The following is a 24641-nucleotide window of genomic DNA, read 5'->3' on the forward strand; positions in this document are numbered from 1 at the left end:
CCTTCTCCTTAAGATGCTCCTCTATTTGGGACTTGCTTGGTGGTCCAGTGGTTAAGAATCCGCCTTCCAATGCAGGGGACACGGGTTTGAGCCCTGGTCTGGGAACTAAGCCTGTGCGCTGCAACTGCTGAGCACGTGGTCCACAACTAGTGAGAAGCCCGTCAGCCACAACAAGGAGCCTGCACGCTGCAACTAAGACCCGACACAGCCAAAAATAAATAAATAAATGTTTAATTTTTAAGCTGTTCCTCTATTCAAGTGCAAATGTCCCTGGGAGGGGTAATATGTTAAGCCTTGTCAGCTCTTAATACGTTTGTCACGATTAGATGTTTTCCAAGTGATAGCATTCTGACAGCAGTTTCTTGCAGAACAAGATAGATGATGAGTATGTTTTGGTTGGGGGAGAAAGTTAAGAGACAGGTAAAAAGGTGGGGCAGGAAATAGAATTGTCAAATGATCCAGAAATTCCACTTCTGGGTAAGTAAGAATTGGAAGCAGGGACTCAGATATTTGTACATCCCTGTTCATAACAGTGTTATTTATAATAGGCAAAAGGTAAAGGCAACCCCAAGTGTATTGAAGGATGAATGGATAAACAAAACATGGTATATAATACACACAATGGAATATTATTCAGCCTTAAAAAGGAAGGAAGGGACTTCACTGGTGGTGCAGTGGTTAAGAATCCTCCTTCCAGTGCAGGGGACACGGGTTCGATCCCTGGTCAGGGAACTAAGATCCCACATGCTGCGGGGCAACTAAGCCCACGTGCTCTAGAAGAAGCCCATACGCCAGAATGAAAGATCCTGCATGCCGCAACTAAGACCCGACGCAGCCAAATAAACAAATAATTTTTTTTTTAAAAGGAAGTTCTGACATGTTACAACATGGATGAACATTGAAGGCATTATGCTAAGTGAAATATGCCTGTCACAAAAGTGATTCTGCTTCTATGAGGTACATAGAATCGTCAAAATCATAGAGCCAGAAAGTAGTATGGTGGTTGCCAGGAGCTGGAGGGAGGGGGGATGGGGAGTTAGGAGTTTAATGAGGACAGAATTTCAATTTGGGAAGATGAAAAAGTTTTGGAAATGGATAATGGTGATGGTTGCACAACAATACAAATGTAGTTAATGCCACTGAACTACACTTAAAAATGGTTAAAACAGTAAATTTTATGTTATGTTTATTTTGCCACCCCCAAAATTTTAAAAAAAAGTGAGGCAGGCCCAGGTGTTGGGGCCATGATGGGGTCCTGGCAGCAGAGACCGAAGGGGAGCTCTAAGGTCTTGGGTGCTGGGGGCAGAGTGACTAGAGGGGCGAGGGAGGTAGTGAAGACGGAGAGCCAGGCCAGGGAGGCTCCTCTACCTCTGTACCTGCTGCTATTTCCTTCTTTGTTGTGTTTCTTTGCTTTGTTTCCTGGCTTTGATTAGCGCACTTCAAAGCAAGTTTGCAAAGTATGGATCTTTCAGGTAAAACATGACGCTTTGAAATTTAAACCGATGTTGAATCAAAACACGTTTTTCATAATTCTTTAGTATTTGTAATTTAAGTTATGCAGGCTTACTGTTTAAAAAAATACTACAGAAATATATAAAATAAAAAGTAAATGTTCACCATTTCCCTTGTCGTGGCCTCAGCCCTCTTGTCCAACAGTAACTTCTATTAGAGTACCACCTAAATGTATATATTTAGTCTAACAGTACGTCATTTCATACACACACACACATTTATTTATTACCCAGGTCTATAAGTCCAAGCCCTTAAATAAACAAATAGGAACATATTTTCCCCTTTACTTGGCATTTAATGATTAACAGTGATATAACATATGTAAGATTAAATTCAGTTTCTTTAAGGCCTCCTGAACAATAGTAGTCTTCTAAAATAAATACATATCTGTGTTACTGTTGTCCATACTGATGTTTAACAATGGTTTTCAATGTTTTCCCTCAAAATTTTTTACAAATTCAAATTCTATAGAGCAAATTGTCTTTTTCAAATGAAATATTTTTCCTTTGCACAAACAAAATACAACATTAAGAGAAATTTTTTAAAGGGTGAAAAAAATCTATCTCCCTAACAGATTGATTGTTTCCATTGTTTTATATTTGATTTTAGTCATTATTCATATAAATACTTACTTTACTCAGCTGTAAATGTAGTGTAAGAGTCCGTGATTGGCATTAGGTGAGAGTGACTGGAGACAACCGTCTCTGTAGAATTTAAAGCCCTTTTTATCCCTGCAGCAAGCGGGATCATCAGAAAGCCACAATTCCAGCCCTCTGTTTTGCTTCCTATAGAAATACCTTTGCCAAGCTGTGCTTTCATAGTATTCTTTTGCTTTTTTTTTTTTAATGGATAAGAAACAGCCACAGGACGAATATTTCTATAAATTTGATAGTTACTGGTACAGTCAGTAAAGATCGTGGTACAAAATTTATCTTGGAACCTAGTGCTGGAAAAAATGATCTTTCCTAGTAAGATAGTATGCTTCTACAGGCGAGTGTCTTAAACCCCCTACTAACCTTTGTGCCTTAGCTGTTGAAATGCTCAAAGCTAAGTTTATTCTCAGTTGCAGGAGCTTTACTAGCCCAGGTCAGTGATTCCCAACAGGGAGCAATTTTGCCCTTCAGAGGACATTTGGCAGTGTAGCATTTTGGTTGTCACAACTAGGCAAGGTAGGGTGTTGCTACCGGCATCTAGTCAGTAGAAGCCAGGGATGCTGCTAATGTCCTAGAAAGCATGAAACAGCCTCCTACAACAAAGAATTGTCCAGCCCCACCATTATTCACACCATTGTTGACCTACGTTTATGGAGTCAACTCACTCTTTCGAGTCTTTGTATTTATTTTATCATACCTGCTATACATGACTTTTTAATAAACTGCTTCAAATTAGTTTTTCAAATGGTAGCCTATAAATTATAAGTAAACTTCACTTTACATTTTGAGAGTGTGGAACTTCCCTGGTGGCTCAGTGGTTAAGAATCCGCCTGCCAATACAGTGGACATGGGTTCGAGCCCTAGTCCGGGAAGATCCCACATGCAACGGAGCAACTAAGCCCGTGCACCACAACTACTGAGCCTGCGCTCTAGAGTCCGTGTGCCACAACTACTGAAGCCCACGCGCCTAGAGCCCATGCTCGGCAACAAGAGGAGCCACTGCAATGAGAAGCCCGCATACCACAAGGAAGAGTATCCCCTGCTTGCTGCAACTAGAGAAAGCCCACTCGCAGCAATGAAAGCCCATCGCAGCCAGAAATAAATTTATTTAAAAGAATTTTTTTGAAAGTTTCCCAAATGTGCATGGCTCCAATAATTTTTTTATGACTGTAATTCCCTTTTATGGCCTTTGGTTTGGGTTCCCCATATTATGGAATGTTTGTACTGTCTTCTTTTCCTTTTAATTTTTACCTTTCCCTTCTTTATTTCTTAATATAACTGTTTTTCTTAACTTTGTTATAAGGAAGAAGTGTCTTATTCAAAGATACTTTCGAGGCTTGAATGTTTGGTTTTTTAAAAATTATTTATTTGGCTGCACTGGGTCTTAGTTGCGGCACTCAGGATCTCCATTGCCACGTGGGGGAGGGATCTTTAGTTGTGGCATGCAGGATCTTTAGTTGTGGCATGCATGTGGGATCTTAGTTCCCTGACCAGGGATCCAACCCAGGCCCCCTGCATTGCGAGCACGGAGTCTTAACTGCTGGACCACTGGGGAAGTCCCAAGGCTTGAATGTTTTTAATATCGCTTTTCTGAGCTTTCACTTGTCACTGCTGTGAAATGTGATTGTAAGATTCCATATTTTCTTATAATTGTATTCATTCTGTTTATAATTGCCATATTTAAGATGGCTTTTAAAAACCAGTCAGTCTAGTTTGTGAGTGTTTGCTCCCCTGGGCCCTTGCTATCAGGGAGCTGCATTTTGCTGTTGATGCCATTTTTAATATTTAATTTCTTTTTCTGATTTTTTAATTTAACTGTAATTGCCACAGGAACCCGTGATAAGTGCAAAGAGCTTTGTTGCTTTAATTATTGGTGTCAGGTTCTTTTTTTTTTTTTTAAGGTCTTATTTTTTTATTTTGTAATAAATTTATTTGTTTTACTTTTGGGCTGCGTTGGGTCTTCGTTGCTGCGCACAGGCTTTCTCTAGTTGCGGCGAGTGGGGGCTACTCTTGGTTGCGGAATGCAGACTTCTCATTGTGGTGACTTCTCGTTGTGGAGCACGGGCTGTAGGCACACAGGCTTCAGTAGTTGTGGCTCGCGGGCTCTAGAGCGCAGGCTCAATAGTTTTGGCGCATGGGCTTAGTGGCTCCGTGGCATGTGGGATCTTCCTGGACCGGGGCTTGAACCCATGCCCCCTGCATTGGCAGGCGGATTCTTAACCACTGTGCTACCAGGGAAGCCCTGGCGTCAGGTTCTTTTCAGAATATGTCTCTTGTTCTTTGAATCTACTGATTATGAAGTGAACTCTGTATTTAGATACTTTGTTTCCATATTTGGTTATTGTTATTATAATATTCATAGCAGAACTTGTATTTTTTTCTGAGAGATCTCCTCTTTTTAAAAAATTTTTATTGGAGTATAGATGATTTACAACGTTGTGTTAGTTTCAGGTGTACAGCAAAGTGAATCAGTTATACATATATTCACTTTTTTTCTTTTTCTAATTAGCTACAAAATCATATTAAAATACTTCAGAATAACAGAAACATACATGGCAAACAATAAAAACAATATTCTTCTTCAGAACTCTAACATAATTATGATATACCAAATAATTGTAATATAATACAAAGATAAGACTATAGATACACTTAATCATATGAGTTTGAACCACCTGAAACTGCCATTTTCTACCTATAAAAATGACTTTTTCGGGCTTCCCTGGTGGCGCAGTGGTTGAGATTCCGCCTGCCGTTGCAGGGGACGCGGGTTCGTGCCCCGGTCTGGGAGGATCCCACATGCTTTTTTAGAGTGCTTTTTTAGATTCTTTTCCCATGTAGGCCATTACAAAGTATTGAGTAGAGTTCCCTACGCTATAGAGTAGGTCCTTATTACTTATCTGTTTTGTGTATATGTCAATTCCATTCTCCCAATTCATCCCTCCCCCACCCCTTTCCCCCCCGGTAACCATAAGTTTGTTTTCTACGTCAGTGACTTATTTCTGTTTTGTAATAAATAAGTTCATTTGTATCATTTTTTTAGATTCCACATATAAGTGATATAATATATTTGTCTTTGTGTGACTTACTTCACTCAGTATGACAATCTCTAGGTCCATCCATGTTGCTGCAAATCGCATTATTTTGTTCTTTTTTATGGCTGAGTAATATTCCACTGTATACATGTACCACATCTACCACATCTTCTTTGTCCATTCCTCTGTTGATGGACATTTAGGTTGCTTTCATGTCCTCGCTATTGTCCATAGCACTGCAATGAACAATGGGGTACATGTTTCTTTCCTTTTTTTTGCAATTTGTTTTTGGTTCTTTTTTTTTTTTTAATATCTTTATTGGAGTATAATTGCTTTACAATGTTGTGTTAGTTTCTGTTGTACAACAAAGTGAATCAGCTATATGTGTACATATATCCCCATATCCGCTCCCTCTTGAGCCTCCCTCCCATCCTCCCTATCCCACCTCTCTAGGTCATCACAAAGCACCGAGCTGATCTCCCTGCGCTATGCAGCTGCTTCCCACTAGCCATCCATTTTACATTTGGTAGCGTATATATGTCAGTGTTGCTCTCTCACTTTGTCCCAGATTACCCTTCCCCCACAGCGTCCTCAAGTCCATTCTCTACGTCTGCATCTTTATTCTTGCCCTGCCACTAGGCTCCAGTACTGTTTTTTTAGATTCCATATACGCACATTAGCATACGGTATTTATTTTTCCCTTTCTGACTTACTTCACTTTGTATGACAGACTCTAGGTCCATCTACCTCATTACAAATAATAATTTCATTCCTTTTTATGGCTAATATTCCATTGTATATATGTGCCACATCTTTATCCATTCATCTGTTGATGGACATGTAGGTTGTTTCCATGTCTTGGCTATTGTGAATAGTGCTGCTAGTACATAGGGATGCATGTATCTTTTCAAATTATGATTTTCTCCAGACATATGCCCAGGAGTGGGATTGCTGGATCATATGGTAGCTCTGTTTTTAGTTTTCTTAGGGAACCTCCATACTGTTCTCCATAGTGGCTGTACCAATTTACATTCCCACCAGTGGTGTAGGAGGGTTCCCCTTTCTCCACACCCTCTCCAGCATTTATTGTTTGTAGATTTTTTTGATGATGGCCATTCTGACTGGTGTGAGGTAATACCTCACTGTAGTTTTGATTTGCATTTCTCTAGTAATTAGTGATGTTGAGCATCTTTTCATGTGCTTTTTGGCTGTCTGAATGTCTTCTTTGGAGAAATGTCTATTTAGATCTTCCACCCATTTTTTGTTTGGGCTGTTTGTTTTAGAACTTGTATTTTTATGTGTATTTTTTTTTCATTTGTGTCTCTAGCAGTCATGGAAACATAATGTTTGTTTTTATATACTCTTCTGAGGGTTTTTTTAAATTAAGTTTTTAGAGAGTTATAGATTCACATACATGCAGTTGTAAGAAATAATAGAAAGGTTCTGTGTTTACCCTTTACCCATTTTCCCCAGTGGTAACATCTTGCAGAGTTAAAGTAGGTATCACAACCAGGCAGTCAGCACTGATACAGTCAAGCTTTAGAATGCTTCCAGTTTCCATCACTACAGGGATCTCTCATGCTGCGCTTCTGGAACCAAACCCACTTCCCTCCCATCCCCACCCCCTCCTTATATCTGGCAATCACTAATCTGTTCTTCATTTTATAATTGTATCATTTCAAGAACGTTATGTAGGAATCAGACTGGATGTAATCTCTTGGGATTGGCTTTTTTCCTCTTTTTCTTCTTTTTTTTAAATTGAAGTATAATCGGCATATAATATTACACTAGTTTCAGATGTACAGCATAGTGATTTGACATTTATATACTTTACAACTTGATCACCTCAATAAATCTAGTAACTGTCTGTCACCCTACAAAGTTATTGCAATATTTTTGACCATAATTCCCTGTGCTGTACATGACATCCCCATGACTTATTTATTTTATAACTGGAAGTTTGTACCTCTTAATCACCTTCACCTATTTTGCCCAACACCCCCTTAGATTGACTTTTTTTCACTCAGTGTAATTCTCTGGTAGTTAACCCAGGTTTTTGCATGTATCAGTAGTTCATTCCTTTTTTATCTTGCTGAGTAGTATTCCATGGTACGGATGTACCACACTTTGATTAACCATTCACCTGAAGGATATTTGGGTTGTTTCCAGTTATCAGCTACTATGAATAAAGCTGCTATAAATGTGTGTAGATTTTTGCTTGAACATAAGTCTTCACTTCTCTGGGATAACTGGCCAGTAGAACAGTTGCTGGGTTTTATGGTTGCATATCAGAAACTGTCAAGCTGTTGTCCAGAGTGGTGGTACCATTTAAAATTCCCACCTGCCAGTGTATGAGTGATCCAGTTTTTCTGCATCCTCAAAATTGGGTGGGCTGAGGCGGGCTGCAGCCGGGCGAGGAGAGAAGTGAGCCTGCCGCGCCCAAGACTTGGACCCCAGGCTGGTCTCCCATCTCCCAGGGAGTGGTAGGAACTGCCAGACTGTTTTCTACAGCAGCTGTACCATTTTGCATTCCCATCACCTGTGCACCAGGTTCCAGTTTCAGCAGATTGGAGCCGTGTGGTACACAGGGTCTTGGTGCTCCGGTGGGTGTCAGGCCTGAGCCTCTGAGGTGGGAGACCAAGTTCAGGACATTGGACCAACAGAGACCTCCTGAAACCATGTAATAGCAATCAATGAGAGCTCTCCCAGAGATCTCCCACTCAACACTAAGACACAGTTCAACGACCAGCAAGCTCCAGTGCTGGACACCCCATGCCAAACAACTAGCAAGACAGAAACACAGCTCCACCTATTAGCAGGGACGCTGCCTAAAATCATAACTTCACAGACACCCCAAAACACACCACCAGACTCAGTCCTGCCCAACAGAAAGACAAGATCCAGCCTCATCCACCAGAACACAGGCACCAGTCTCCTCCACCTGGAAGCCTACAGAACCCACTGAGCCAACCTTAGCCACTGGGGCAGACACCAAACACAACAGGAACTGCAAACCTGCAGCCTGCGAAAAGGAGACCCCAAACACAGTAAGATAAACAAAATGATAAGACAGAGAAATAGGCAGCAGATGAAGGAGAAAAGTAAAAACCCACCAGACCAAACAAATGAAGAGGAAATAGGCAGTCTACCTGAAAAAGAACTCAGAGTAATGATAGTGAACATGATCCAAAATCTTGGAAATAGAATGGAGAAAATACAAGAAATGTTTAACAAGGACCTAGAAGAATTAAAGAGCAAGCAAACGAACAACACAATAGATGAAATTTAAAAATCTCTAGAAGGAATCAATAGAAGAATAGCTGAGGCTGAAGAGTGGATAAGTGACCTGGAAGATAAAATAGTGGAAATAACAACTGCAGAGCAGAATAAAGAAAAAAGAATGAAAAGAATTGAGGACAGTCCCAGAGACCTCTGGGACAGCATTAACTGCGTCAACATTCGAATTATAGGGGTCCCTGAAGAAGAAGCAAAAAAGAAAGGGACTGAGAAAATATTTGAATAGAAAATAGTCAGAAAGTTCCCTAACATGGAATAGGAAATAGTCAAGTCCAGGAAGTGCAGAGAGTCCCATACAGGATAAATCCAAGGAGAAACACACCAAGACACATATTAACCAAACTATCAAAAACTAAATACAGAGAAAAAATATTAAAAGCAGTAAGGGAAAAGCAACAAATAACATACAAGGGAATCCCCATAAGGTTAATAGCTGATCTTTCAGCAGAAACTCTGCAAGCCAGAAGGGAGTGGCAGGACATATTTAAAGTGATGAACAGGAAAAACCTACAACCAAGATTACTCTACCCAGCAAGGACCTCATTCAGATTTGACGGAGGAATTAAAACCTTTACAGACAAGCAAAAACTGAGAGAATTCAGCACCACCAAACCAGCTTTACAGCAAATGCTAAAGCAACTTCTCTAGGCAGGAAACAAAAGAGAAAGAAAAGACCTACAAAAACAAACTCAAAACAATTAAGAAAATGGTAATAGGAACATACATAACGATAATTGCCTTAAATGTAAATGGATTAAATGCTCCAACCAAAAGACAGACTGGCTGAATGGATACAAAAACAAGACCCATATATATGCTGTCTACAAAGACTCACTTCAGACCTAGAGACACGTACAGACTGAAAATGAGGGGATGGAAAAAGGTATTTCATGCAAATGGAAATCAGAAGAAAGCTGGAGTAGCAATTCTCATATCAGACAAAATAGACTTTAAAATAATGTGACAAGAGACAAGGAAGGACACTACATAATGATCAAGGGATCAATCCAAGAAGAAGATATAACCACTGTGAATATTTATGCACCCAGCATAGGAGCACCTCAATACATAAGGCAAATGCTAACAGCCATAAAAGGGGAAATTGACAGTAACACAGTAATAGTAGGAGATTTTAACACCCCACTTTCACCAATGGACAGATCATCCAAAATGAAAATAAATAAGGAAACACAAGCTTTAAATTACACATTAAACAAGATGGACTTAATTGATATTTATAGGACATTCTGTCCAAAAACAACAGAATACACTTTCTTCTCAAGTGCTCATGGAACATTCTCCATGATAAATCATATCTTGGGTCACAAATCAAGCCTTGGTAAATTTAAGAAAATTGAAATCGTATCAAGTATATTTTCCGACCACAGCGCTCTGAGACTAGATATCAATTAGATGAAAAAAACTGTAAAAAATACAAACACATGGAGGCTAAACAATACGCTACTAAATAACCAAGAGATCACTAAAGAAATGAAAAAATACCTAGAAACAAATGACAGTGAAGACAATATGACCCAAAACCTATGGGATGTAGCAAAAGCAGTTCTAAGAGGGAAGTTTATAGCAGTACAATCCTACCTCAAGAAACAAGTAAAATCTCAAATAAACAACCTAAAAACCTACAGCATTTAGAGAAAGAAGAACGAAAAAAACCCCAAAGTTAGCAGAAGGAAAGAAATCATAAAGATCAGAACTATATGAAAAAGAAATGAAGGAAACAATAGCAAAGATTAATAAAAGTAAAACCTGGTTCTTCGAGAGATAAACAAAATTGATAAACCATTAGCTAGACTCATCAAGAAAAAGAGGGAGAAGACTCAAATCAGTAAAATTAGAAATGAAAAAGAAGTAACAACTGACACTGCAGAAATACAAAGGATCATGAGAGATTACTACAAGCAACTGTATGCCAATAAAATGGACAACGTGGAAGAAATGGACAAATCCTTAGAAAAGCACAACCTTCTGAGACTGAACCAGGAAGAAATGGAAAATATAAACAGACCAATCACAAGCACTGAAATTGAAACTGTGATTAAAAATCTTCCAACAAACAAATGCCTAGGATTGGATGGCTATTTCTATTAAACATTTAGAGAAGCGCTAACACCTATCCTTCTCAAACTCGTCCAAAATTTAGCAGAGGGAGGAACACCCCCAAACTCACTCTACGAGGCCACCATCATGCTGATACCAAAACTAGACAAAGATACTATAAAAAAAAAAAATTACAGACCAATATCTCTGATAAACATAGATGCAAAAATCCTCAACAAACTACTAGCAAACAGAATCCAAGAGCACATTAAAAGGATCATACACAATGATCAAGTGGGTTTTATCCCAGGAATGCAAAGATTCTTCAATATACGCAAATCAATCCATGTGATACACCATATTAACAAATTGAAGGATAAAAACGATATGATGATCTCAATAGATGCAAAAAAAGCTTTCAACAAAATTCAACACCCATTTATGATAAAAACCCTCCAGAAAGTAAGCATAAAGGGAACTTACCTCAACATAATAAAGACCATATATGACAAACTCACAGCCAACATCATTCTCAATGGTGAAAAACTGAAACCATTTCCACTAAGAACAGGAACAAGACAAGGTTGCCCACTCTCAGCACTTTTATTCAACATAGTTTTGGAAGTTTTAGCCACAGCAATCAGAGAAGAAAAGGAAATAAAAGGAATCCAAATCGGAAAAGAAGTAAAGCTGTCACTGTTTGCAGATGACATGATAGTGTACATAGAGAATCCTAAAGATGCTACCAGAAAACTACTAGAGCTAATCAATGAATTTGGTAAAGTAGCAGGATACAAAATTAATGCACAGGTATCTCTTTCATTCCTATACACTAAAGATGAAAAATCTGAAAGAGAAATTAAGGAAACACTCCCATTTACTACTACAACAAAAAGAATAAAATACTTAGGAATAAACCTACCTAAGGAGACAAAAGACCTGTACTCAGAAAACTATAAGACACTGATGAAAGAAATCAAAGATGACACAAACAGATGGAGAGATATACTGTGTTCTTGGATTGGAAGAACAACATTGGGAAAATGACTCCACCACCCAAAGCAATCTACAGATTCAATGCAATCCCTATAAAACTACCAATGGTATTTTTCACAGAACTAGAACAAAAAATTGCACAATTTGAATGGAAACACAAAAGACCCCGAATAGCCAAAGCAATCTTGAGAAAGAAAAATGGAGCTGGAGAAATCAGGCTCGCTGACTTCAGACTGTACTACAAAGCTACAGTAATCAAGACAGTATGGTACTGGCACAAAAACAGAAGTATAGATCAATGGAACAGGACAGAAAGCCCAGAGATAAACCCACGCACATATGGTCACCTTATCTTTGATAAATGAGGCAAGAATATACAGTGGAGAAAAGACAGCCTCTTCAACAAGCGGTGCTGGGAAAACTGGACAGCTACATGTAAAAGAATGAAATTAGAACACTCCCTAACACCATACACAAAGATAAACTCAAAATGGATTAATGACCTAAGTGTAAGGCCAGACACCATCAAACTCTTAGAGGAAAACATAGGCAGAACACTCTATGATATAAATCACAGCAAGATCCTTTTAGACCCATCTCCTAGAAAAATGGAAATAAAAGCAAAAATAAACAAATGGGACCTAATGAAACTTAGAAGCTTTTGCACAGCATAGGAAACCATAAACAAGACAAAAAGACAACCCTCAGAATGGGAGAAAATATTTGCAAATGAAGCAACTGACAAAGGATTAATCTCCAAAATATACAAGCAGCTCAATATCAAAAAAACAAACAGTACAACCAGAAATGGGCAAAAGACCTAAATAGACATTTCTCCAAAGAAGACATACAGATTGCCAACAGACACATGAAAGGATGCTCAACGTCACTGATCATTAGAGAAATGCAAATCAAAACTACAATGAGGTATCACCTCACACTGGTCAGAATGGCCATCATCAAGAAATCTACAAACAGTAAATGCTGTAGAGGGTGTGGAGAAAAGGAAACCCTTATGCACTGTTGATGGGAGTGTAAATTGATACAGCAACTATGGAGAACAGTATGGAGATTCCTTAAAAAACTAAAAATAGAACTACCATACGACCCAGCCATCCCACTACTGGGCATATACCCTGAGAAAACCATAATTCAAAAAGAGTCATGTACCACAATGTACATTACAGCACCATGTACAATAGCCAGGGCATGGAAGCAACCTAAGTGTCCATCGACCGATGAATGGGTAAAGAAGATGTGGCACATGTATGCAGTGGAATACTACTCAGCCATAAAAAGAAACGAAATTGAGTTATTTGTAGTGAGGTGGATGGACCTAGAGTCTTCATACAGTGTGAAGTAAGTCAGAAGGAGAAAAACAAATACCGTATGCTAACACATATATATGGAATCTAAAAAAAACAAATGGTTCTAATGAACCTTGGGGCAGGACAGGAATAAAGACACAGACGTAGAGAATGGACTTGAGGACACTGGGAGGGGGAAGTTGTAAGCTGGGACGAAGTGGAGAGTGGCATGGACACGTATACACTACCAAATGTAAAATAGATAGCTGGTGGAAAGCAGCTGCATAGCACAGGGAGATCAGCTTGGTGCTTTGTGACCACCTAGAGGGGTGGGCTAGGGAGGGTGAGAGGGAGATGCAAGAAGGAGGGGATAGGCGGATATATGTATACATATAGCTGATTCACTTTGTTATATAGCAGAAACTAACACACCATTGTAAAGCAATTATACTCCAATAAAGATGTTTCAAAAAAAAAAAAGTCAAGGGCACCATGCCTAATAGACTAAACCTCTGGCAATAAAAATTTGAAAACAAAGCAAACAAAAGAATTGGGTGGTGTCACTGTTTTTTCTTTTCGCCATTCTGATGGGTGTGTAGAGCTATCTGATTGTTGTTTTAATTTGCATTTCCCTAATGATTGATGATTAGGAACATTTTTTCATATGCTTATTTGCCATCATGTCTCTTTTGGTGAAATGACACTTGCCTACTCTGTGTATGTTTGAAATTCTTCACAATGAAATGCTAAAACATTAATCTCTTTAAATCCGTTTATGTTGTTTTTGGTTTTAGTTTCTTTTACTACATCTACTGATCTGTTTTTGTCACAAGTATGCAGTCATCCTGTGTCTGTAATTGAAAACTTGAGGAGAGCTAGTTTCTGTTGAGATCTCTCACCCTCCTTTTGCCATCTGAAATTGGTTACTGTTTTACTTATTTCTGTAAAGAAATGTTCTGGAATTTTTGTGGTCAGTACAAAAAAGGAAAAACCTATTTCTGACCTAATACTAAATATGTCATTTTATGTAGGACCACTTGAGTCTTTATAAAACCACCTCAGTGCTGTTTACTATTAAGACACTAATATGTTTAATTTCTTTACCCAGTTTGAATATCATAGTTCTCTGTTGTTTTCAACCATTCATTGGTTTATTCAACAAATATTTGAGTGTCAGCTGTGTGAGGGCACAGTGCTAGGCACTGGGAATAAAATCGTGAGTCCACCTCCAAATAAAAAACAAACCTAGTGCTGTCTTGGGCAGCACAGGTACCAAAATGGGAACCTTACTGAGAAGGTCAACATGGCCTCTGCACAAGGATGACGTGCAAATTCATGAAGGGTACCGTATTTGAAGAACAAACAAAAAGGAAATCCGCCCACCAAGTCCCCACTCTCTAGAGATGTCAGGGGGCCCTGGCACTGTGCAGAGGGAGGCCCTGAAGGTGGAGGGAGCCTGGGACACTGGAGGGCCTGCAGGAGGCCTGGGCGGGGCTGCTGGGGAGGAGCTGAGCACAAAGAGCTGTAACCATGAAGCGCTTACTCATTGTGTTTCACAACCCCCTCTGTGTGACTTTGGTCTTTCTAAGTTTAAATGTCAGCTAGTTTTTATAATGCTTTTATAATGCTATTAATGTTTTCTGTAGAATTTTAACCTTTTTATTTTGGAGATTCTTATTTTATTGTGAAATATATACAGCTAAAATTTTTCTGTGATCTGCCTATTCATCCATCCCACCCTTAACCCCTGGCAACCTTTTTACAGTCTCCATAATTTTCTCTTTTCCAGAATGTCATATCGTTGGAATCATGCAGTATGTTGCCTTTTAGATTGACTTCTTTCACTTAGTAATATGCATATAAGGTTTCTCCAGGTCTTTTCATGACTTGATAGCTCATTTCTTCTTAGTGCTGAATAATATTCATTGTGTGGATGTACCACACTTCATTTATCCATTATTATTGTTCACTTACAAGCAATATCTTAGTTGCTTCCGAGTTTTGGCAATTACGAATAAAGCTGCCATAAACGTCCATGTGCAAGTTTTTGTGTGGACATAAGTTTTTAACTCCTTTGAATAAATACCAAGGAGGGCTATTGCTGGATCATATGGTAAGAGTATGTAGCCAGGACATGGAAGCAACCTAAGCATCCATTGACAGATGAATGGATGAAGAAGATGTGGCACATATATACAATGGAATATTACTCAGCCATAAAAAGAAACGAAATTGAGTTATTTGTAGTGAGGTGGATGGACCTAGAGACTGTCATACAGAGTGAACTCAGAGAAAAACAAATACCATATGCTAACACATATTTATGGAATCTAAAAAAAAAAAAGTTCTGAAGAACCTAGGGGCAGGACAGGAATAAAGACACAGACATAGAGAATGGACTTGAGGACACGGGGAGGGGGAAGGGTAAGCTGGGACGAAGTGAGAGAGTGGCATGGACATATATACACTACCAAATGTAAAACAGATAGCTAGTGGGAAGCAGCTGCATAGCACAGGGAGATCAGCTTGGTGCTTTGTGTCCACCTAGAGGGGTGGGCTAGGGAGGGAGGGAGATGTAAGAGGGAGGAGATATGGGGATATATGTATACATATAGCTGATTCACTTTGTTATACAGCAGAAACTAACACACCATTGTAAAGCAATTATACTCCAATAAAGATGTTAGAAAAAAATAGAGTATGTTTAGTTTTGTAAGGAACTGACAAACTCTCTTCCAAAGTGGCTGTACCATTTTTCATTCCCATCAGCAGTGATTGAGCGTTCCTATTGCTCCACATCCTCACCAGCATTTGGTGTTGTCAGTGTTTTGGATTTTGATCATTCTAATAGGTGTATGCTGGTATCTTATTGTTGTTTTAATTTGCATTTCCCTAATGACATAGGATGTTGAACATCTTTTTATGTGCTTTTTTGCCATGTGTATATCTTCTTTGGTGAGTTGTCTGTTTAGGTCTTCTGCCTGTTTTTGATTGAGTTGTTCATTTTCTTATTGATGAGCTTTAAGAGTTCTTTGTATATGTTAGATAACAGTCCTTTATCAGAAATGTCTAATGAAAATATTTTCTTCCAGCTTTTGGCTTGTCTTCTCATTCTTTTGTGGGGGTCACTATTTTTATTTATAAAATAATTTTATCTGCCACGTGTGCTTTTTCCTTGTGGAATATAGAAAATACATTTTGGTCCAGTATTTTACTTTTCTCATGTATCAGTATGTATCTTCTTGGTTTTGAGTTTTTGTCTTTTTATTTTTACTAATTCAAAAAAGTTTATTGAACACATGTCATATTCAGCCCTCTCTCTGGGATACAGACTCAGGATGCAAATTAGGATAAAACACATGCCTGTGTAGACATCAAACTTGTATCATTCAAGCAGAACTATATGGAGTTTGCTTTATTTTTTTTTAATTTTTCTATTTTTATTTTTATTTTTTTTGCGGTACACGGGCCTCACTGTTGTGGCCTCTCCGGAATTTGCTTTATTTTTACCCCTCTTCTCTTCCTCCCATCACTTACCTTTTACAATAATAATAGTAACTTTAGCATTGTAGAATTTCTATCTTTCTTATATCATTATAATGGCATATATAATTTATTGCTTATTTCAGCCATACAGATTCTTAATACTTCTTCTCTATAATTAGACTGATCTTAATAAATAGATAAATATTTTACTTTCCCTTTTCAGTGTCAAGGAAAAAGTATTCTCTGCAACTAGCAAACTTCCTTACTCCTTTAGAAAAATCACAAAATGCTATGTATGTCAGACAGGCATTTCTCTGATTCCTCTTGTTTCCTTGCCCCTTGTTTTCCTTAGCTTCCTGGAGTCTGGATTTATACAGAGGTGGATTGGTGGTGATTCCTGGGGTAGCTGGGGAGCCCTGTGCACCGGTTTTGGTGAACAGCTGGAAGTGAGGCATTTCTCAGAACTTTTAAGCCTCATGAAATTTCAAAACAGATTTGAAGGGTTGCCAGCTTTTATTTTGACATGTTAGAGGGGGAAGAAATGATCATTTGTTACTACCACGATTTCTTATAAAGAATATATAGTATGTGTATGATCTCAGACAACAGAACATTTTTTGTAACGAGGAGCTGTAGCTGTCTCACACTGACACATACTCACTCTCATTTTCCTGTGGACCAGCAGCAGGCCCCTCCCGGGCAGCCACCCTCCGTAGGCTGGTGTGTGGGGAGCACTGCTTGGGTTGCTTAAAGCCTCTTTTCCAGTGTGGCCCCAGCAAGGCCTGCCTAGAGCCATTCCTCCCGTGTGTGACTTGTCCTGGGGGTGACATCATTCCTAGCTGGCTTCCTTCCCTAAAGGTCAGATGCAGGCTTTCAGGCCATTCTCCAGATCAGCTGGTTGGTGTGGGTGCTCGGAGAGTTTGTACCTATTGTAGCCAAAGTAGCACACAATTTAGGAAAGTCAGTCTTGGTCCAAGGACAGCAATGTAGTCTACAGGTACATAAATAGCTTTGGGAGTCCGCCCACTATTGCTGACTTTTGTTAGAATAGCTTTTGATTTGACTGTCTTTCTTTTTTTTTTTTTTTTTTTTTGCGGTACGCGGGCCTCTCACTGTCGTGGCCTCTCCCGTTTCGGGGCACAGGCTCCGGACGCGCAGGCTCAGCGGCCATGGCTCACGGGCCCAGCCGCTCCGCGGCATGTGGGATCTTCCCGGACTGGGGCACGAACCCGTGTCCCCTGCATCGGCAGGCGGACTCCCAACCACTGCGCCACCAGAGGAGCCCTTGACTGTCTTTCTTTATCCCATCCTGCGTCACATTCTGCTGAGCAATCCTGACTGTTATTTTTCCCTTTCAGCGGTTTTGCGAGTGGCTGGTTCCCTGCAGAGGAGCACAGAAGTGATGAAGGCCATGCAGAGTCTTGTGAAGGTCCCAGAAATCCAGGCCACCATGCGGGAGCTGTCCAAAGAGATGATGAAGGTGCCTTGGGGCCATCCTATGTCCTGTTCCAAAGCGCTAAGAGTCAGCAAGCGGCAGCGGCTATAGGGCTGGGGCTGGGCAGGAGTAGACAGGCCACTGTTGCCAGACAGAAATGATTTTGAGGACAGAGGAGCAGCTGTTAGCATTGGTTGAAACTGTCTGAGCTGAGCGTGGCAGAGGCTGGGTCAGATTGCCAGGGTGTTCCTTAGAAGAAGCGATAGTATAGCCAGAGCTCTAGGGGAGGTGGGAGACCCGGGAAGCAACTGCGTGGGATTCGGCGACCCAGGATTTATGGGTTCTGACATGAACAAGGAAACTGAAAGAAACCCGGGTTCCTCTGTTTGTCCCAGGGGAGTGTTGGCAAAGCTGGCAAGGGAGGTATCAAGACCAGGGACGGGCAAACTTTTTTTGTAAAGGGCTGGATAGTAAATGTAGTTTCTACTTTGTGGGCCATACGTCTCTGTTGTAACTACTCAGCTCTACTTGTAGCATGAAAGCAGCTGTAGATCATGTGTAAACAAATGGTCATGACTGTGTTCTTATAAAACTTTATTTATGAAAGTAGGCAGTGGATTGGGTTTGGCCTGCAGGCTGTCGTTGGCTGACCCCTGTCTTAGACTAGAAGAGGAAACTGAGAACCAAATAGAAAGCAGTAAACACCTAGTGCCCCGGGATCAGGGCCGGGCAGGGACCTGTCCTGGTGGCCTTCAGATGGGGGGACAGGGCGTAGTTACTGAGCCCCCACCTGCCAGTGGTGCAGCACACATGCTCTCCTAGAAAGTCCTCCCAGCCACCTTGGGAGGTAGGGATTTTTTCCCCCATTTTATACAGGAGTAGGAAACTGAGTCTTCAAGTTGCCAGGTAACTTATCTGAGTGACCTTGGTAGGAGGTGACAGATCTGGGGTTGGAGCACAGATGCCTGAGCTGCCTCAGAGGACATGGTGATAAGAGGTGCCTGATCAGGTGCTGTTTCACACTTTGAACCCGTGGCCTGAGAGCCCAGACGGTACACCTCAAATTCTTGTTTGCAGCTTGTGCAGAGAAGCTGCCTCCCTTCCTCCTAGGGAATTTTATGTATGAACTTGAGTTCTAAACAGGGCTCTAGGGCATGGGAGAGGGGAACTGGAGAAGAAAATTGATAGAAAAGAAAGGCAACATAAAAAGCCCAGAGCCCAGGTCTTTGGAATGAGAAATCCTTGGGCAGTCACCAGGAGGGCACCAGGTCAGCGGGGTCTGTCCTTTACAAGTGGCATGTGGATGTCTCATCGCCCAGGTTGTGATGCCTGTCCATCTAGAACTGGGCAACAAGGTAATTCTGAAATGACTTCAGGCCTGCTCACTCTGACTTACGTAGCCACCAGGATCTGAGGGGCGGAGTCTTTTTTTAGAATCTGGGATCTTTTCCACAAAAGTTTCTGAATACTGAGCATAGTATAGATTTGGAGGAGGGCCTGCATGTAGTAGATAGTAAATATTTCCTGAATTCATCCAAGGGTGCATGTCCAGGTGCAAACTGAAGCCTCTGGCGGGGTCCCAGCGTGTCAAGGGCAACGACATGATCTCAGTCATTCCATTTGTCCCCAGACCCTGGCCTGGCGTGTGGCACAGAGCATACATTTGACAAATGTTTGCTGGTTGGATGAATGTGTAAGTGAATGGCCACTTGTCCCTCCAGGATGTGGAGGGCTGTTAGTCAGTCTGCCCTAGGCTCTTTTAACTGGGATGGTGAGTATGTATTGAGCCTCTTTTATACTAGCCTCCAGCACTAAGATCCATTCACCCAGGCTGCAGGGCTCCACTTGTATCCTTGAATGTGAATTTGTTCCTTTTGGTTGGGAGCGAAAGGTCTGAGCATGGGCAGAATATGGAACTAGCTAGATTCATGCCATTAAGAGTCACTTGAGTGGTCTGACAGCAGGACAGGCAGGAGAGAGGGCTTGCTTTAAATCTGATACCATCAGCATGGTCGGTGAGAGTCATGCCCTGGCTCAGTGCAGGAGAGCCAGGGCTGGAGCTGCCAGATGTGACCTTGCGCTCGCATGACACTGCTCATTCGGGAAGACCGCAGGGTCTGCTTGTGTTGGCTGGTGTTGGAGAGCAGTTTTCTCGTGCCCGCAGTGGCGCTGTGCTCTTGAGAACGAAGGAGGCTGACTGGCTGGCTTCAGGCTACCAGGCACAGGGCTTCCAGTAGGGAATGTGGAAGGCACTGCCTTGTTGGGCCCCGAAACACTGTCTTATCAGTTCTCTCAGGCTTCGGTGAATTGATTGATCCTTGCCAGGACCCTGCAGACCCTGGGCCAGCAGCTATAACTTGGATGTGCTGAAGTACAGGCCTTTTCGGGGTTCCGTGGAGCCCCACCTCGCTCTTGGTATTTGTTATCATAGTGTCTACTGTGACTCCAGCCAGTTTTCATACTGTATTTCAACTCCTGCACGCATAGATTTGCAACGTCAGGGCAAATGCTTCCCGAGACAGCACCCTCTCATCTCAGCAAGTTGTTCCCCACGTGCTGCGTTACCGTCTGAGTTACTTTGTGAAGCTCTGCTGATAGAGGCACCCCGCTCCAACCTTGGTACTAAATTTGGAGAGCAATTTCCCTTTGGCTTTTTGCTTCCTCCAGAGAGGGCAGACAGCATGCGGTGTTGCCTGCAGCCAGCTGTCTGTGGCTTAGCCCTTGAAAGCGTGGACAGGACTTGGAGACACCAGAGCTCGGTTGATGCTGGGCCCATAGGGGCGCCTGCTGGGAATGGATTTGACAGTTGCGGGGGCTTCCCTGGTGGCACAGTGGTTAAGAATCCGCCTGCCAATGCAGGGGACATGGGTTCGAGCCCTGGTCTGGGAAGATCCCACATGCTGCAGAGCAACTAAGCTCACGCGCCACAACTACTGAGCCTGCGCTCTAGAGCCCGCAAGCCATAACTACTGAGCCCGTGTGCCACAACTACTGAGCCTGTGTGCCTAGAGCCCGTGCTCCGCAACGAGAAGCCACCGCCTTGAGAAGCCCATGCACAACGAAGAGTAGCCCCCGCTTGCTGCAACTAGAGAAAGCCCGCGTGCAGCAATGAAGACCCAACGCAGCCAAAAATAAATAAACAAAAAATAAATTTATAAAAAAGAATAAAACAGTTGTGGGAAGTGACATGGTTTATTCTGTGTTTAGGCTGGGATCATAGAAGAGATGTTAGAGGACACTTTTGAAAGCATGGATGATCAAGAAGAAATGGAAGAAGCAGCAGAAATGGAAATAGACAAAATTCTGTTTGAAATCACCGCAGGTATGACCCAAGATCCTTCCTCTTTCCCCTCTCCTTTTATGGCCGTTCTTCTTGCATCCGCAAGATTAACTAGTAGCTTTTTCTTTAGATTATAACTCCCTTCTACATTTGTTATTTTAGATTAGAACCAAAGTTCTAACAATCAAAATCCTTAGTTATTAGGACTTTGATATCATTAGAAGTTGGTGTTCGCACACATTTGTGATAGTGAGCAAAACCCCACCAAAACAGCTGTTTTATTGCCCCTTTTCTGTTTCTTGTCAAACAAGAAACAAGGTATGGAGGACAGAGAAAATGAGGGACCACTTGCTTAAGCTGATGTTTTGTTGATCTGCCTGCTGTCTCTTTACAGGGGCCTTAGGCAAAGCACCTAGTAAGGTGACCGACGCCCTCCCAGAGCCTGAACTTGCAGGAGCGATGGCTGCATCAGAAGAGGAGGAAGAGGAAGAGGCCCTGGAGGCCATGCAGTCCCGTCTGGCCACACTCCGCAGCTAGGGCCGCCCAGCCAGGCCCGCAGGCTCTCCTCCGGCCCTGTCACCGGGCGTGCACTCCTTGAAGCCTCCGCCGTTTTCTGTATCTCTTGCACTACACCTCTGGGTGAGGCACTGCGTTCTGGAGAACGTTCTCTGCTAATCTCTCTTCACTCTCTGCAGAGGTTTGGGGATCTCAGTGGAATTGTTTTGAGAGGCAATGTAATAAATGCATCATTTTCAGGGGAATAAACAGAAGTATCTTTTGGGGGATGAGGGCAAAGAAGTGTGTCTTCTCACGAAGCACTTCTGAGAATAGAGTCGATTGCCTGAATGTTGAGGACTCTGTATATTTTTTTTTTGTCTGTAAAACACTATATAAATGGATTTTAATAAATTTCTGCTTTAACATTTGGTCTCACTGTAGATTGTTGGGTGCAATGAACTTTCAAGGTGTTTGCTGTCCCAAATTATTTTATATGTTGGCCTTGGAAAGAGGAGGTGCTATAGCAGGGCACATGGGATTCGGAAGCTCAGCTGAAAGGGCTTCTGCTCTGTGGACCCTGTGCTCCCCAACCTTCACAGATGTGCTGTGCGAGCTACTCTTCTGCTTTTTGTCATCTGTGTAAGCAAAAGTATGCTTGAGAATTGTGACCCCTTGTCTTGTTGGCTGGGGAACTATATCATGTGTGTCCTGAGGGGTGTGTGTGTGTCTGTAGCTTTCCTCCCTTTCCTTCCCATTGCAAGTTGCAGACAGCTGTGAGATTAGGACTCTTTCACCCTCTGATTGCCTTTCCCTGCGTTAAGCTGATTGTCTTGGATGCATGGGATATGGGCGTACATATCAGTGCTTTCTCAAAGCCAGGAGCTGACCGGTGAAAGAGGCATGGTGTGGTCATGCATTGTAAATGACTCACACATTTCTAAGTTATATTTTGAAATAATTCAGCAGTAGCAATTTATATTTGTGTGGGCCTGACAGTTTACAAAGCTGTTTAACATATGTAATCATTCAGTCTTTACAAATTAGGAAAACAGCTCAGCTTGCTGAAGTGACGTATCCTAAATCACAGTCACGAAGTGGCAGAACTGGGGTTCAACCCAGGTCCCTCTGGTCCAAGTCTTGTGTGCCCTAAACAGGTAGGAAAAAAACCCCAACCACTCTCTCCCAGGTTGGTTTTGTAGACTATATGGAGAAACCCAAGTGTATCTGATGTGCTGCAGCGAGGGCCTTCTAGTCTCATCCTGCAAAATGGGAATCTTCAATCCAGGGGACCGTCCTATTGCTCTGGATTTCATCTTTAGGATACAGTTTGTTATTTAAGTAAAGATTATTTTTCAGAGAAGTTTTAGGTTCAGAGCACAATTGAGCAGAAAATAGAGTTCCCGTGTACACCTCTGGCCCTGACACAGGCACCGTCTCCCACTTGTATGTACTGACATCTCACACCCCGCAAGTACATTTACTCCTGGAATCATACAGTACGTAGCCCTTTCACATTGGCTTCTCACACTTAGTAATATGCATGTAAGTTTCCTCCATGTCTTTTCATGGCTTGACAGGCCATTTCTTTTTAGTGCTAAATAATGTTCCATTGTCCGCATGTACCACACGATCCACTCACCTACGGAAGGACGTCTTGGTTGCTTCAAAGTTTTGGCAATTATGAATAAAGCCATAAATGTCTGTGTGCAGGTCTTTGTGTAGACATGCATTTCAACTATTTAGGTGAATACCAAGGAGCACAGTTGCTGGATCTTATGGTAAGAGTATGTCTAGTTTTGCAAAAAACTGACAGTCTTGCTGAGTGGCTGTACCGTTTTGCATTCCCGCCAGCAATGATGAGCGTTCCGGTTGCTCCACACCCTCACGAGCATTTGGTGGTTGTTTTGGATTTTGACTATATCCTAATAAGCGTGTAACGGTATCTCGTTTTAATTTGCATTTCCCTGATGATATATGATGTTGGACATCTCTTTATGTGCTTTTCTGCCATATGTATATATTCTTTGGTGAGGTATCTGTTTAGAACTTTTGCCCATTTTTAATTGGGTTGTTTCTTATTGCTGAGTTTTAAGACTTCTTTGTATACTGTGGATAATAGTGCTTTATCAGAAATACATTTTGCAAACAATTCCTCCCAATCTGTGGTTTGTTTTCTTATTCTCTTCACATTGTTTTTCACAGAGCAGTTTTTAATATTAATGAAGTCCGCCTTAGCAATTATTTATTTCATGGTAGTGCCTTTGATATCGGATCTTAAAGTCATTGCCATACCCAAGGTCACCTGGAGTTTCTGTTATTTTGTTAGTAGTCTTATAGTTTTGCATTTTACATTCAGGTCTGTGATCTGTATTGATTCTTGTAAAGCATGTAACGTCTGTGTCTAGATTGATTTCTTTGCATGTGGATGTCCAGTTATTCCAGCATCATTTGTTGAAAAGACTGTCTTTGCTACAGTATACTGCCCTCACTGCTTCATCAGAGATCTATAGTTGACTATATTTATGTGGGCCTATTTTGGGGCTCTCTATTCTGTTCCATTGATGTATTTGCTTATTATTTTTTTGCCAGTACCAAATTGTCTTGATTACTGTAGCGTAATAGTAAGTCTTGAAGTCAGGTAGTATCAGTCCTCCAACTTTGTTCTTCTCCAATAGTGTTGTCTATTCTGGGTCTCTTGCCTCTCTATATAAACTTCAGAATTCATCTGTCAATATCCACAAAACTTGCTGGGATTCTGACTGGGACTGCTTTGAATCTGTAAGTCAAGTTGAGAGGAACTGACATAGTGACAGGATATAGTTTTATGATCGCATTTATCTGGCTAATTTATTCACAGAATGATTTTGGAATTAAGGAATGCTCATAACCCCTGAGCATTTTTGTCCTTATGTGGATAATCAGTGTTTATCCAGGTGCATGGATGGGCAGAATAATGACAAGCACTCTTTCCACCATTCAGATAAAATCATCTCAGTGTAGGGTTGGTTTGTTTGAATTGTTTAAGAGGTCCTGAGTTTTCCATTCCTGTTTTCAGGCTGAGGAAAGAGCATTCTTGGCTCGTTA

At 41.3% G+C, this 24641-nt stretch overlaps 1 protein-coding gene and 1 non-coding gene across 2 annotated transcripts in view; both read left to right on the forward strand.

Moving 5' to 3' along the window:
- The window catches only part of CHMP3 (charged multivesicular body protein 3), an 84132-nt gene extending 60424 nt beyond the window's left edge, over positions 1–23708 (forward strand). Inside the window, exons 4-6 of the mRNA XM_029231824.1 lie at positions 17703–17824; positions 20987–21101; positions 21454–23708. Coding sequence (XP_029087657.1) covers positions 17703–17824; positions 20987–21101; positions 21454–21596 — 380 coding nt within the window. The 3' untranslated portion in view covers positions 21597–23708. The remainder of the gene's footprint in view (positions 1–17702; positions 17825–20986; positions 21102–21453) is intronic.
- LOC114901190 lies at positions 14107–14213 on the forward strand. Its single transcript, XR_003795069.1, has one exon. It is a non-coding gene; the product is annotated as a U6 spliceosomal RNA (small nuclear RNA).
- Positions 23709–24641: the final 933 nt, after the last annotated feature.

This window comes from Monodon monoceros, unplaced genomic scaffold, assembly GCF_005190385.1.
Source record: "Monodon monoceros isolate NGI ecotype Baffin Bay Population unplaced genomic scaffold, NGI_Narwhal_1 Super_Scaffold_19, whole genome shotgun sequence".
NCBI lineage: Eukaryota > Metazoa > Chordata > Mammalia > Artiodactyla > Monodontidae > Monodon > Monodon monoceros.